The sequence below is a fragment of the Protopterus annectens genome, chromosome 7.part0 (genome assembly GCF_019279795.1).
Source record: "Protopterus annectens isolate FY-2018-M chromosome 7.part0, PAN1.0, whole genome shotgun sequence".
Classification (NCBI taxonomy): domain Eukaryota; kingdom Metazoa; phylum Chordata; order Ceratodontiformes; family Protopteridae; genus Protopterus; species Protopterus annectens.
Genome location: NC_056739.1, coordinates 883191626 through 883203752, shown reverse-complemented (window position 1 = coordinate 883203752; position 12127 = coordinate 883191626). Strand labels below are relative to the sequence as shown.

Genomic DNA, 12127 nt, shown 5'->3' with positions numbered 1-12127 from the left:
GTTATCCAGCTGTGCCCCCTTTTTCCCCAGACTGTATGGTAGTATCAGCTACCACCACCCACTAATATTTATCAGCTACTCAAAGGCCCTTAAAAGGGTGTCCAATTATTACTGCGCAATATTATTATCTAACTGGTAGGTGTGATTAAACAGTCAAGGCTTATTAGAGCGACTTGGTACAGGATCACTATATACATGCAATGTACTCTAGACCTTAAATTATCTCTACACAAAATGGCCACAGTTAAGAGTTTAAAAATATTTAATAAATAATTAAAAACATAAGACAGTACTTATTACACAGTGCTAGTCAAGAGTTCAGAGATCACAGAGAAGTACTTAAAATAATTCAGTAGTACAGTTCTGACATCACAGAAAAACAGTCTAATTTTTCTAGTTTCTAGCTATTTTTAAGAGAAAACAAAAGTCTAAGATAAACTTACATATAGAGCAAAGGCAGAGTGTTGAGTAGTTGGATGGTCAAGACAAAAATGCTTAATGCTCTCTGATTCTCTGTTTTTAAAATCACATTCCTGATCCTGATTCACATTACATCATTCTTCACACTTCCCTGGGTTCCCAGGTTAACAGAAACTACATTTACATTCTTTAGTAAACTCACACCAGGTCAGGATGCAAAGCCATAAAGGACATTTATGCATGCAAATTCTGGCCATTAACTCGGGCTTTAAAACAATAGCAAGAATTCCTTCACCTAGACAGGCTGGAGCCAACTTTAAAGATCAAAGGCAGTCACAAAATGTTTGATTCTGCTTCCTTACAGCAGAATGCACTGTTAAATTTTTTTCAGTTCCACACGTAACACTTTTTTTTCCCCATTTAAGACAGCAAGCCTGTGGCTTACATTTGTTTGTTTGTGTCTTTTGGCTTTTCCCGGTTAGGGGTCGCCACAGCGGAACTCCGGTCCGCTAATGATTGGTAGTTGATTTTATGTGCCGAGTTACCAGCCCTGACGCACAACCTTCAACGAAGGTATGCCCATTCACGCATGTCTCCATGCAGGAGGCGCTCTAGCTGAGAATAGAACCGGACAGCATCTTACTGTGAGGCGACAATACTACCGCAGCACCACCACCGCAGTAAGCCTGTGGTGGCTTACATTAATATTTGCAAATGACAGAATTATCTATAAAATTTTATCTGGCTAGGCTTGACAGCCTTCACATTTCTCCTCCCTGGGGAACTCAAGGTAGTTCAAGTGACCCTTGAGAAACGCTGCTTGAGAGGGTTAAGTCTATCTGAGTATACCTTACCCAATTCCCTGTCATGAGAGCCCATCTATATTGGCATTGCTAATCCCACTGTGGTGCTGCACAGACATATATGCTTGCAACCCCAGGCTTCATCTTAGCAACTTGGCATTTTGCTGGCTGGCTCTGGTTAACCAGGTTAGGGGGTTGTGATCTGTCATAAGTGAATTTCCTTCCAAACAGTAAAGGCTGAAGTTTCTGCAGTGCCCACACTATGGTTAGACATTCCTTTTCTACAGCTGCATAGCATTCCTCCCTGGGTTGGAGCCTATGACTGAGATAAACCAGTGGGTGCTCTTCCCCCTCTGAAGAAATCTGGCTAAGTACAGCCCCCACCCCATGGTTTGAAGCATCCACTTGCATAACAAATTCTTTGTAATCTGGACTGGCTAATACAGGGGGTCCTCCCAAAGCTTCTTTATGCTTCTGGAATACCTGCTCACATGCTGGGGTCCACAATCTTATCTGGCCTGCTCTTCCTTGCCAGGACTGTGAGGGGAGCAGCTATGGTAATATAACTGGGGACAAACTTTCTGTAGTACCCTGCTGTCCCTAAAAATGCCCTCACCTGTTTTTTAGTAACCGTTGCAGGCCATGCACGAATGGCTTCCACTTTGGCAGGTTCTGGCCTTAACTTACCACTCCCCACTCTGTCCTATATAGGAGACCTCTGCCATACCCACTTGACATTTGCTCGGCTTAATGGTCAACCCTGCCCTCTGTAGTCTGCCCAGCACCTCCCTGACTTGCTGAAGGTGCTCTGGCCAGGAATGGCTGTAGATGGCAATGTCATCTAGGTAAGCAAGGGCAAACCCTCCTGCTAAGCTCTGATCGACCAGCCTCTGGAAAATTCTGGGGCATTCTTCATCCCAAAGGGCATATTTGTGACCTCATACAAGCCAAAGGAGTCACAAAGGCTGACTTCTCTCTAGCACTGGGAGTTAAGGGCACCTGCCAGTAACCCTTGGAAAGATCAATGGTTGGTAAGATACTTAGTCTCACCCAGCTGCTCTAGGGCCTCATTTGTCCTAGGCATGGGGTAAGCATCTGACTCTGTGTGACTATTTAATTTCCTGTAGTCCACACAGAACCTGGTACTGCCATCTTTCTTTGGCAACAGCACCACTGGGGAAGCCCAGGGACTGTTGGACTCTTGAGTCACCCATTGTTCCAACATTTCCTGTACCTCCTCTCTCGGAGTCTGACTCTCTCAGGCACTCTATAAGGGGCCTGCCTAATGGGCCTTTTGGGTCCTGTATCCACCTGGTGCTGCCCCATGTGGGTGTACCCTGGTTTCCCAGTGAACATGTCCCCAAATTCCTGCAACACTGCTATGATTTCTCGAGCCTGGGTTGGAGATAGCTGCTGGGACATTGCTTACCCCTTCCACTGAGGTATCAGCCCGAGCCTCACTGAGATTATCAGTCCCCAGATCTCCCTCAGACTCCTCCTGCAATCCATTTTAATTATCAGCACAAGGGTCTCCCTATCATGGTAAGGTTTCGTTATGTTAACATGGTGCAGTTTGTGCCCCTGCCTTCTGCCTAGCAGTTCCACCATGTAGTTATTTACCTTTCTTTACCACCTTGTAGGGTCCCTCCCAAGCTACTTGCAGCTTGTTGTGCCTGACAGGAATGAGAACCATTACATGCTGCTTCACAGCATACTCTAGCTCGAGCATTTCTCATACCGCACCCTTTTCTGTTGGGCTTCTGCCAGGTTCTCCTGGGCCAAGCCCATGAGTTCCCTGAGCCTTGTCCTGAGGTTCAGGACGTTTGCCACAACAAACTCCTTGTGGGACTCTCGCACTCGCCTTCTCACGCATCTCAAATTAAATCTAGAGGTCCCCTCACCCTATGCCCATACAACAACTCAAAGGGTGAAAAACCTGTGGAAACCTGGGGAACCTCTTTGTAAAGCAAACAGATGGGGTAAATATTTGTCCCACTCCCTCTTAAACCGATCTGCAAATGCCTGTAGCATGAACTTGATTGCAGAGTTTAACCTCTCAACAAGACCATTAGTCTGGGGATGGTCTTCATGTGCTTCACCCCACAGGACTTCCACAGACAAGCCAGCAGGTCTGTCATGAAATTGGCACCTCTGTCGGTCAGTATTTCTTTTGGGAAATCTACCCTGCTGAAAATCTCGTAACAAAGCATTTGCCACCTTCTCTGCCTCAATGGAGGACAAAGCCACTGCCTCAGGGTATCGTGTAGCATAATCCACTACCACTAGGATATACTTTTTTCCCTCTGTAACCTGGGGTACTCAGAGGACCCACAATATCCATAGTTACCGTCTGAAATGGCTCCTCAATCACAGGTAAAGGCATCAAAGGAGCTTTTACCTTGTTTCCTGCCTTGCCTACCTTTTGGCACTGCTTACAGGTCCTGCAGTACCCTGTTACATCTCTGGAAATTACAGGTCAGTAGAAGTTCTGCCTAATGCGCCTCTTTGTAGTTTTATGCCCATATGAACTGCAAAGGGAATATCATGGGCTATGGCTAGAAGTCCCAGATGGTAGGTTCTAGCACTACCAACTGTGGTACTCTCACCTTCTAGCCGTCCCTCAGGGGTCCACACTCTGTATAGTAACCCTTTGTCCCAGTATACAGATTCCCCCTTTCCTTGAGAATCAGGTGCCTCCCTAGCTACCTGCCACAGGCCTTGCAATGTAGGGTCTGAGAGCTGTGCCTGTCTCGACTCTGTCTTTGTAACCCTTCCCAGCTCCTCTTCCACAGGAAGTTTTAGCATCCTCTGACAGTGGTGCCTCACTGTCAGCCTGAGTACTACTACTCACCACTATTTTTGCAGTCACTCTGTCCAAGGGACTATCAGTACCCACAAGCAGCTGTGGCTCACCTTAAGTCTCACTGCTATCCGGGTAGCTCCCTCCCTGAAATAACCACCTCACCAGTCCTCGCTGCAAGTATGCAGTCTGTTTGGGTCTCCCCAGGCTACCAGACCCACATGCTTGTCTCCTAGCCTGACTGCGTGTAACTGCGCAAACACATGGTACTGCCTCATCCAAATCCTTCCCTATCAGGACATCTGTAGGATGGTACTTTGGAACCCTTGTTGTCTCAAGACAACCTACTATTGGCATTTTGTTTTTCCCATTTAGTGGCTGCCTCACCTTATGTACCCCACCTTGTCTCTGTGGACACCTGTATGCCACATGGCCCCACTGGTTGCATTCAAAACATTTAACCCTACCTCCTGGATGTGTACCTGGACTAGTGGCTTCCCTTGCTACTGGCAGATTCTGTTGGGGCAGTCTGTGCTGCCCACCATGGGTTTGTTTAGACCCATGAGCAGTACTGGGGGTCCCCTTCCTGTGCAGGGCTGCCCTGCTTGCCAGGTATAGTTCTCCCTTCTTCCCCAACTCATCTGAAGTAGCACATTGCCTGAAGACTCGTGGATCTGGTTAGCTGATAGACAAAGTGCTAAGGGCGTGTTCCCTCACCAAAAAGTCTGCCAGCCCTTCAAAAGTGGTGACCTGACATCCACTCACCCACCTATGGAAATAAGTGCTCAGTTCAACAACATATTCACACACACTTTCATCTGCCTTGCGACTATGCTCACGAAACTTTTTCCTATACGTTTCAGGTGTTAGCTTAAACAATTCTAACAAGTGATTTTTAACAGCAGTGTAATCAAAACATGCAACGTCAGACATTTTTGAAAAAACAGTTACAGCTTTACCATGGAGTAAGGGGGTTAGGAACCATACCCAGAGTCTGGTCAACACCATACTGTTTGCATACCCTCTCAAACATATGAATGAAACTATCAAAATTATCCCCCTCTTTAAACTGCGGAAGAAATGTACTGACCTTTTGTGCTTCTGGGGTCCAGTTACTCCCTTCCCCATTACCTCCATGACTCTGGCGAAGAGTCAGCATTTCCCTCTTATGCTTCCTCTGCCGCTCCTTTTCCTCGGCTTCTATCTCCAAATGCCTAGCCTTCAACTCGAGTGTCTTTAGCTCCAGATGGATTTTTAAGTCTTCTCCAGAAAGGTTGAGCTGTCCATTCTCCGAGGGTATTATATCTCCACTGCCAGTCTGATTGTCCTCCTGGTTGCCGTTTTCTGATGCAGCTGTAACCAAGGCTGCAATCAGGTCTGCCTTAGTCAGGTTTCCATGCACCAGTCCCCTAGCCTGGCACATCTCTGCCAGATGGCTCCTTGTCAGCTTTCCATACTGCTCTGCCGACGTGCTGCCTGCTCACCCTGACTAACTAAACTAACAAAAGAAATAAAACAATTGTTGCCTGAACTCTTGAGTATTCACTGCATGGCTAATTTTAGAGTACAAAACACCTTCAAAGCTCACTGTACACAAGCTACAGGAATTCACTCTACCCACACCACTACAAGCCAATTAGTATTTGCCAACCAGTTAATATGTGGTGTGGATATCCCACCACTGCCAAACAATTAATATGTGACGTTCGTGCCCTGGTCCAGCAATCAAGGAGCCTCAATTCTCTCCACTAACACCAGTGAGAGGCGTCTCATATGAGAGGAAAGGATAACAAATGCACACAGTCAAGTGCAATTTCCCTTAAGAGCAGACAGAGATCGCAGTCAGTCAGGGGCTGGTCGCTCCCTTGTTCTGCAGGTCCTCAATAAGACTCCCAACTGGCACAACTATAGGGTACAGATCTCAGCCTAGTGGGCAAGCTAAAACTTCCAGTGCACTCTGTCCAACCAGTGCTTCGTGTCCCTGCCCAAGTAGCTGACAAACACACACACACACACCTTTGAGAAGAGTTTATGCAACCACACAGACACTCCTGGGGAAGGCTGGCATAGGTTCTCCAGCTGTGCCACTTTTTCCCAGACTATACGGTAGTATCAACTGCCACCACCCACGAATATTTATCGGCTACTTAAAGGCCCTTAATAGGGTGTCCAGTTATTACTGTGTAATATTATTATCCAACTGGTAAGTGTGACTAAACAGTCAAGGCTTATTGGTGACTTGGTACAGGATCACTATATACATGCAATGTACTCTAGAACTTAAATTGTCTCTACACAAAACAGCCACAGTTAAAAGGGTTTAAAATATTTAATAAATAATTAAAAACACAAGACAATACTTTTTACTACACAGTGCTAGTCACACTTAACAGGGCACTCTGCTGTAAGGAAGCTAAGTCAAACATTTATGCATGCAAATTCTGGCCATTAACTCTGACCTTAAAACAATAGCAAGAATTCTTTCACCTAGACAGGCCGGAGCCAACTTTAAAGATCAAAGACGGTCAAAATGTTTGACTTAGCTTCCTTACAGCAGAGTGCCCTGTTACATTTTTTCAGTTCCACACATAACACTATTTTTCCCATTTAAGACCACAAGCCTGTGGCTTACATTGTTGTGTCTTTCGTCTTTTCCCGGTTAGGGGTTGCCACAGCGGAACTCCGGTCTGCTAATGATTGGCAGTAGATTTTTACGTGCTGAGTTGCCAGCTCTGATGCACAACCTTCAACGAAGGTAAGCCCATTCACGCATGTCTCCACACAGAAGACGCTCTAGGTGAGAATCGGCCTGTGGCTTACATTAATATTTACAAATGACAGAATTATCTATAAAATTTTATCTGGCTAGGCTGGCAGCCTTCAAAGGGACAATGGGAGTTTGTTCCAGGAGTATGCAATTGAATGACTGTAAAGTATTTTTCCAATATTTTTGTTTGAATAGGTCACCTAAAGTAGGTTTTGTTGTGTGCTTCTGAGGTCACAATTGGTTGTGTAGGTTGTAAGTATGGATGTCAGGGCAGGGCAGAAATTGTGGATAGCTATTGAGAGGGGGGAGAGAGAGATCTGTTATGGTGAGAATGCAACTTTCATTGTATGTACATGTTCAGCATATGCCAGCACATTAAGTGATTTTGCTTCTGTTCTACCTCTTGCCAGTTTCCATATCAGAGAAAGAGAGGACCCTAAGGCCCATCACATTGCAGTGTTAGAGGCTTAGCCTGCCTGATAAAACTAACAGAGGCCGTTGTATAGTACCTCCGAAGGCAGGTCAGGAATCCTTCCACTTGAGTCCTGCAGCCTGCACATAGACCCTGCTGTTTTTGGTTGAACTGTTAATCTAGTAATGTTTCCCTGATTTCTTTTAGGATGAGCATTGGATTAGTGACCTAGTACCTTACACACACTTCCTAGAGCTGTTGCTTCCTTTTCCTTCCTTGCAGTTACTCAGATTGCCTGTTTTTTTCCTCTGAATTTCTGTCTGTTGTCTGCCATCCATCAGCTCCCCATCTCTCAACATCATCCAAATATCTGTTAAGGATGTCTGTTTGCCCTAGCCTTCATTACTGTTGAGGCATGCTTTGGACGTTTGTGGACCTCTGACATAACATGTCTGTGATCCCTTTGCAGTCCTTGGTTGTTAAAGTACATTAAATTTCTTGATGAGCAGACATCCTTGACCCTTTATGGTACTTCTGTCCATTCATCTGCCGCTAAGTGTTAGGCTGTGCCCTGGGCCGGGATGCTTACCTCACCCCAGGATAGGTGAACCATCAGCAGCCACTCCCTTTCATTCTGCCAGCTGGCTTTGTTGTTAGCTAGGCCACTAAATGAAACTGGGTCATGTGGGTTGCAGTCAGCTTTTATCAGTGTGCACTGCAGAGTTGTCTGTACCCGTACTGTTGCTTTTAACAGGGCGTCAGACTTGCAGAAGGACACACTTCCTTTAAGACAGTGGACTGATCTCATTCCACTTCTCTTTTTTTTTTAGCCATTCACATGCATTATCCCTGTTGCATAACTTTTGACATCAGCAGAAATGCAGACCTTTTCTTCCAGAGCTTCTGCAGTGTCATTTGTGAAGATGCTGGGAAAGGACTGGCCCCAATAGTATCCCCTTGGGCCATTCCACTTGTAGTCATCCTTTTGCCTCAGTGGACTCCACTTCTTGTGACAGTTTGTCAGTGATGGCGAACCTATGACGTGCGCGTCAAAGGTGACACGCCACAACATTTTCAGTGACACACCAGTGTTCACCAACACCCGCGTTACCAAAGAAACTGAATTAAAAGTACAAGAAATGTGTGACCCTGTACTTTTCTATTAAAACTCTGCAACAAAAGTTATTAATTGATGTTAATCAAATCATATGCAGTGTGTTCCGTATTTTTTTTTCAATTCAAAATTACTATTAAAAGTAGGGTAATTTTTTAGTACACTATTTTAAGCGCAATTAGCAGTGCACATATTTTCTCTATTGTAAGTCACTGATTTTTCTTTTATAATACATAACAGCACACATGACTGGACTGTATTTTTTTAAATAAATTAATACGTAAAGAATTGTTACTCTTTTTTGTTAGCGGGGGGGGGGGGGGGTGACACGCCAGCAAAGTTAAGATAGGCATTTACCAAATTTTTGACATACCAAGCCCAAAAGGTTCACCATCACTGGTTATATCCTATCATTTAGTCATTGTTTTATTCTACAAATTCCACTTAGTTTAGTTCTATCAAATACAAGCATATTCGTACTTAGCAGTCTCCTTAACCACTTTTATTTCCATAAATTTACCTTCATTTTTGAAATAACTTGTAATTTTTTTTTTATGTGAAATGCTGGCAGCACATCAGCTGGTATTTAGCCAGTAGTAATTTCATTCTAGTTTTGAAGTTTTTTTTTTTTTTTCAGAGGCCACTGTGGAGCTGTCTTTGGATAATTCAGAAAATGACAGAAAGAAAGATTCTGCGAAACCGTCTGTGTCTGCATCTTCAGTTGCAACATCAGCAAATTTATTTCCACAGAAGCAAACTGTGAAGGACTATGAAGAGGTAGGAACTGCAGGTTTGTCTGTTGTAGAATACGGTTGTCGTATTTGGTTATGTTGGTGCACAGTTGTGCAGGTCTCAGTAATGGGTGGCAATCTGAGGTTAATTAATGCACATGTTGAATTATTTAATAACCACATTGAATCTTCAAGTGGCAGCTGCTTTAAAAAGTTTTGCACAGAATTATGACTTCTGTCAGGAGGTTTTCATTATTTGGTTTCTGGAAGTGAAGTACTTTGGAGATGTGCAGATTTGTATGTCTGACAGACTCTGGAGCTGTCCTACACACCTCAGAGATCACCAGTCTCATACAGTTTGGAATAATTTTACATTCTACCCATATACTTGGCTAAATGAATTTTAGAAGATGAATTTGACTTGCACATTAGTCTTTTTAGTCATATATGCAATAAATTTCATAGTATACAAATATATGCTCTTGTACCTAGTGTCTTTTTTTGGACCTTCCCTAAGCAAGGTGGAACTTCCACCTTTTTTCCACACTTAGCAGATGAGCAGTGTAATGAGAGAGTAAATGCAATTCCAATATCCATAATCTGGCTTGTGTTGGCCAACACTTCCTTTTTTTCTTTTTTTTTTTTTGGGGGGGGGGGGGTTGGGTCACTGTCGTCTTTGTGTACAGGCCCTCTTTATCTTTATTTAAAAAGTAGAGTGCCTGTTTAACTCTCCCTTAGTTGTAATCCGGTTAGATTAGTTGCAGATGGTGACCATTAGCAACCTTAAGGCTTTTGAAGAGATGGTAAGATATTGTTCATCTTAGCAACATTGAGGCTAAGAGTCATCAAATAACTGTCTTACCTGTCCAGTTTTAATTTCTTCCTTGTTAATCAGATGGAGGAATAACATTCAGCCCCCTGGGTCTGGTTGGTAGGAAGAGCTGGTTAAGACCTTGCTCATGGCATTCACAATGGGCTGCCATGTGACTTGCTGCAACTGTGGAATGATTACTGTGTGATCAGGGCAGAAAGGTAAGGCGTTGGCCTGTACAGCATGGCATGAGTTTAAAATGTTCTTCACAGAGGTGCTTGGGCAAGCTGTTCTGAATAAATCCCTTCAATGGAGAGGTCTTTTCTGCCAGTTCTACTAGGATATGTTTGATAGTCTCCAGAAGAGAAGGCAAGTCTTTGCTACTTTTGAGGGCTTTTTTCAGTCCCCTGTCTCTTTCTGGCACATCAGTGTCTGGAGTCCACAGAGGAGGTACTTTTTTTTTTTGTTTTGGCTGGCTCCACTTTCTGCACACTGTTGCCATTTGATCGCACCTTTGTATCCATATCATTCACCAAGGTACTAGCAGCTTTTCAGGAGGAGGATCTCCATGTTTCCCTGTCTAGACTACTGGCTTGTGGTGACACCATCAGCAGATTCCCTGGTAGCATTATTGGAGTGGTCAATTCTATGGTTTCCATAAACTGGGGGAAATCCTCCTTGATTTCTGCTTATTTCTGAGTTTCCCTTGATCAGCATATAACTGGGCATTTTCCCTTGGTTGCTCCTGCCCACAGGTTTAAATAGCCTCTTTGGACACTTTGATAGCCTGGATGAGGGTTGAGGATTGTACCATCCTGCAGTCTTGCTGTTTCTGGGCTTGATGGTGGCCACAGCCTTAAATTTTAACTGTTTGTTTTTTTTTTCCTTGGAATTTTGTTGTTGCATTGTACTGCGGTGTACCAATAGCTAGAGCTTCATCAAGTGCTCAAGCTGATCTCTTGGTATTGGGCCACTGTTGGTAAACCATGAAATGGTGGACACAGTCCTTCATGGAGCTTAAACCATTCACAGATACTGATGAAGAAATCTTAACTGACAGGGAAAGGAACTCATCTCACCACCTCCATAGTTCAGGGAAAGTGGTCCCTGTTAGAGAGGGGATTCCACATGCACTATTTAGAACTAAAGGCAATCTTTCTTGCCGTATGGTACTAGAACAAAAACTGAATCCAGGGCCTATTGATTCAATCAGGCATCACCTAATCATGTAAGGGACCAGGCATCTGTGCTGCTTTTGTAGGGAGTTCATGTGAGTTTGATATCGAGCCAAAGCTTCCTTAGCGTTTCATACTTCAGCTGACAAATATGCTGTTATAATCCTTGAATCACTTTTCTTCTACTCTTCAAAAGCTGGGGATTTAGGAGTCTCCTGAATGCCTGAAACACTAAGATTGTCGCATTTGTCCAAACATGCTGGTTGGAGTTGTCATTTGCTTATGTTTCATTGCTTGTTTTAACTCATTCCTTCCAGTACAGCTCTTTTGAGTATGTACCTTTAACTCCCAGTGGGTGTGGCTTGAGCCTTTAAAAAATGAAGTTATCACATTACAGTTCTAAAAATTACCTCATTGACAGAGGTCAAATAGCAATACAATTGTGTTTGCCATCATACATGTTTCAAACACATATCCCTTGTATGCAGCATGGTTTTCGAATTATTAATGCAAATACGAGCAAGCAATGTTTGACCCCTAGAGGGGGCAGTAGGAGGTAATTGCAGAAACGCTTGGAGGTACACTCTGCTATAATGAGTTTATTGGGATGAGTTTACAGGTACTCGTCTTACAGCAAGTTCTGCATGGTCCAGAGTTGGTGTGCTAGAGAGAGACTATTATTTGTGTCAGTGATCACTCTTTCTGTGAGCTACAGTGACCTTGGAATGAACATGGTCATGGATGTCCTGGTCCGTTACCAAGTGATGGATGACTGTTGCTGATAAAAGGCTTGAATCCCACCACTGCCAATCAGTGTACCACATGAATGTGTGGGACAAGGGCTACGGTCCTCTCCACTGTCCCAGGTAGGTCTTATGGTTTCTTCAATTTCCCATAGCTTTCTTTGCGGCATGATACTTCTGCCACCACTCCGGGTATAGACAGTGAAAATGCACATCAGATGGTCATCATTCTCACTGCTGCAGTAACTTTTAGCTATATGAGTTGTATCTTGCCTAAGATACAACCTGACCGCTTCATAAAGCTTTGTCTCTCTCCCACAGCTACACTGTTTGACTGCTGATTGTTTGCTA

The 12127-nt window shown here is 44.0% G+C and overlaps 1 protein-coding gene across 1 annotated transcript in view; it reads left to right on the top strand.

Moving 5' to 3' along the window:
- Positions 1-12127, top strand: part of LOC122806764 (sorting nexin-1-like) — a 1692021-nt gene that overhangs the window by 233882 nt on the left and 1446012 nt on the right. Inside the window, exon 3 of the mRNA XM_044077461.1 lies at positions 8954-9093. Within this exon, the coding sequence (XP_043933396.1) occupies positions 8954-9093 (140 nt within the window). The remainder of the gene's footprint in view (positions 1-8953; positions 9094-12127) is intronic.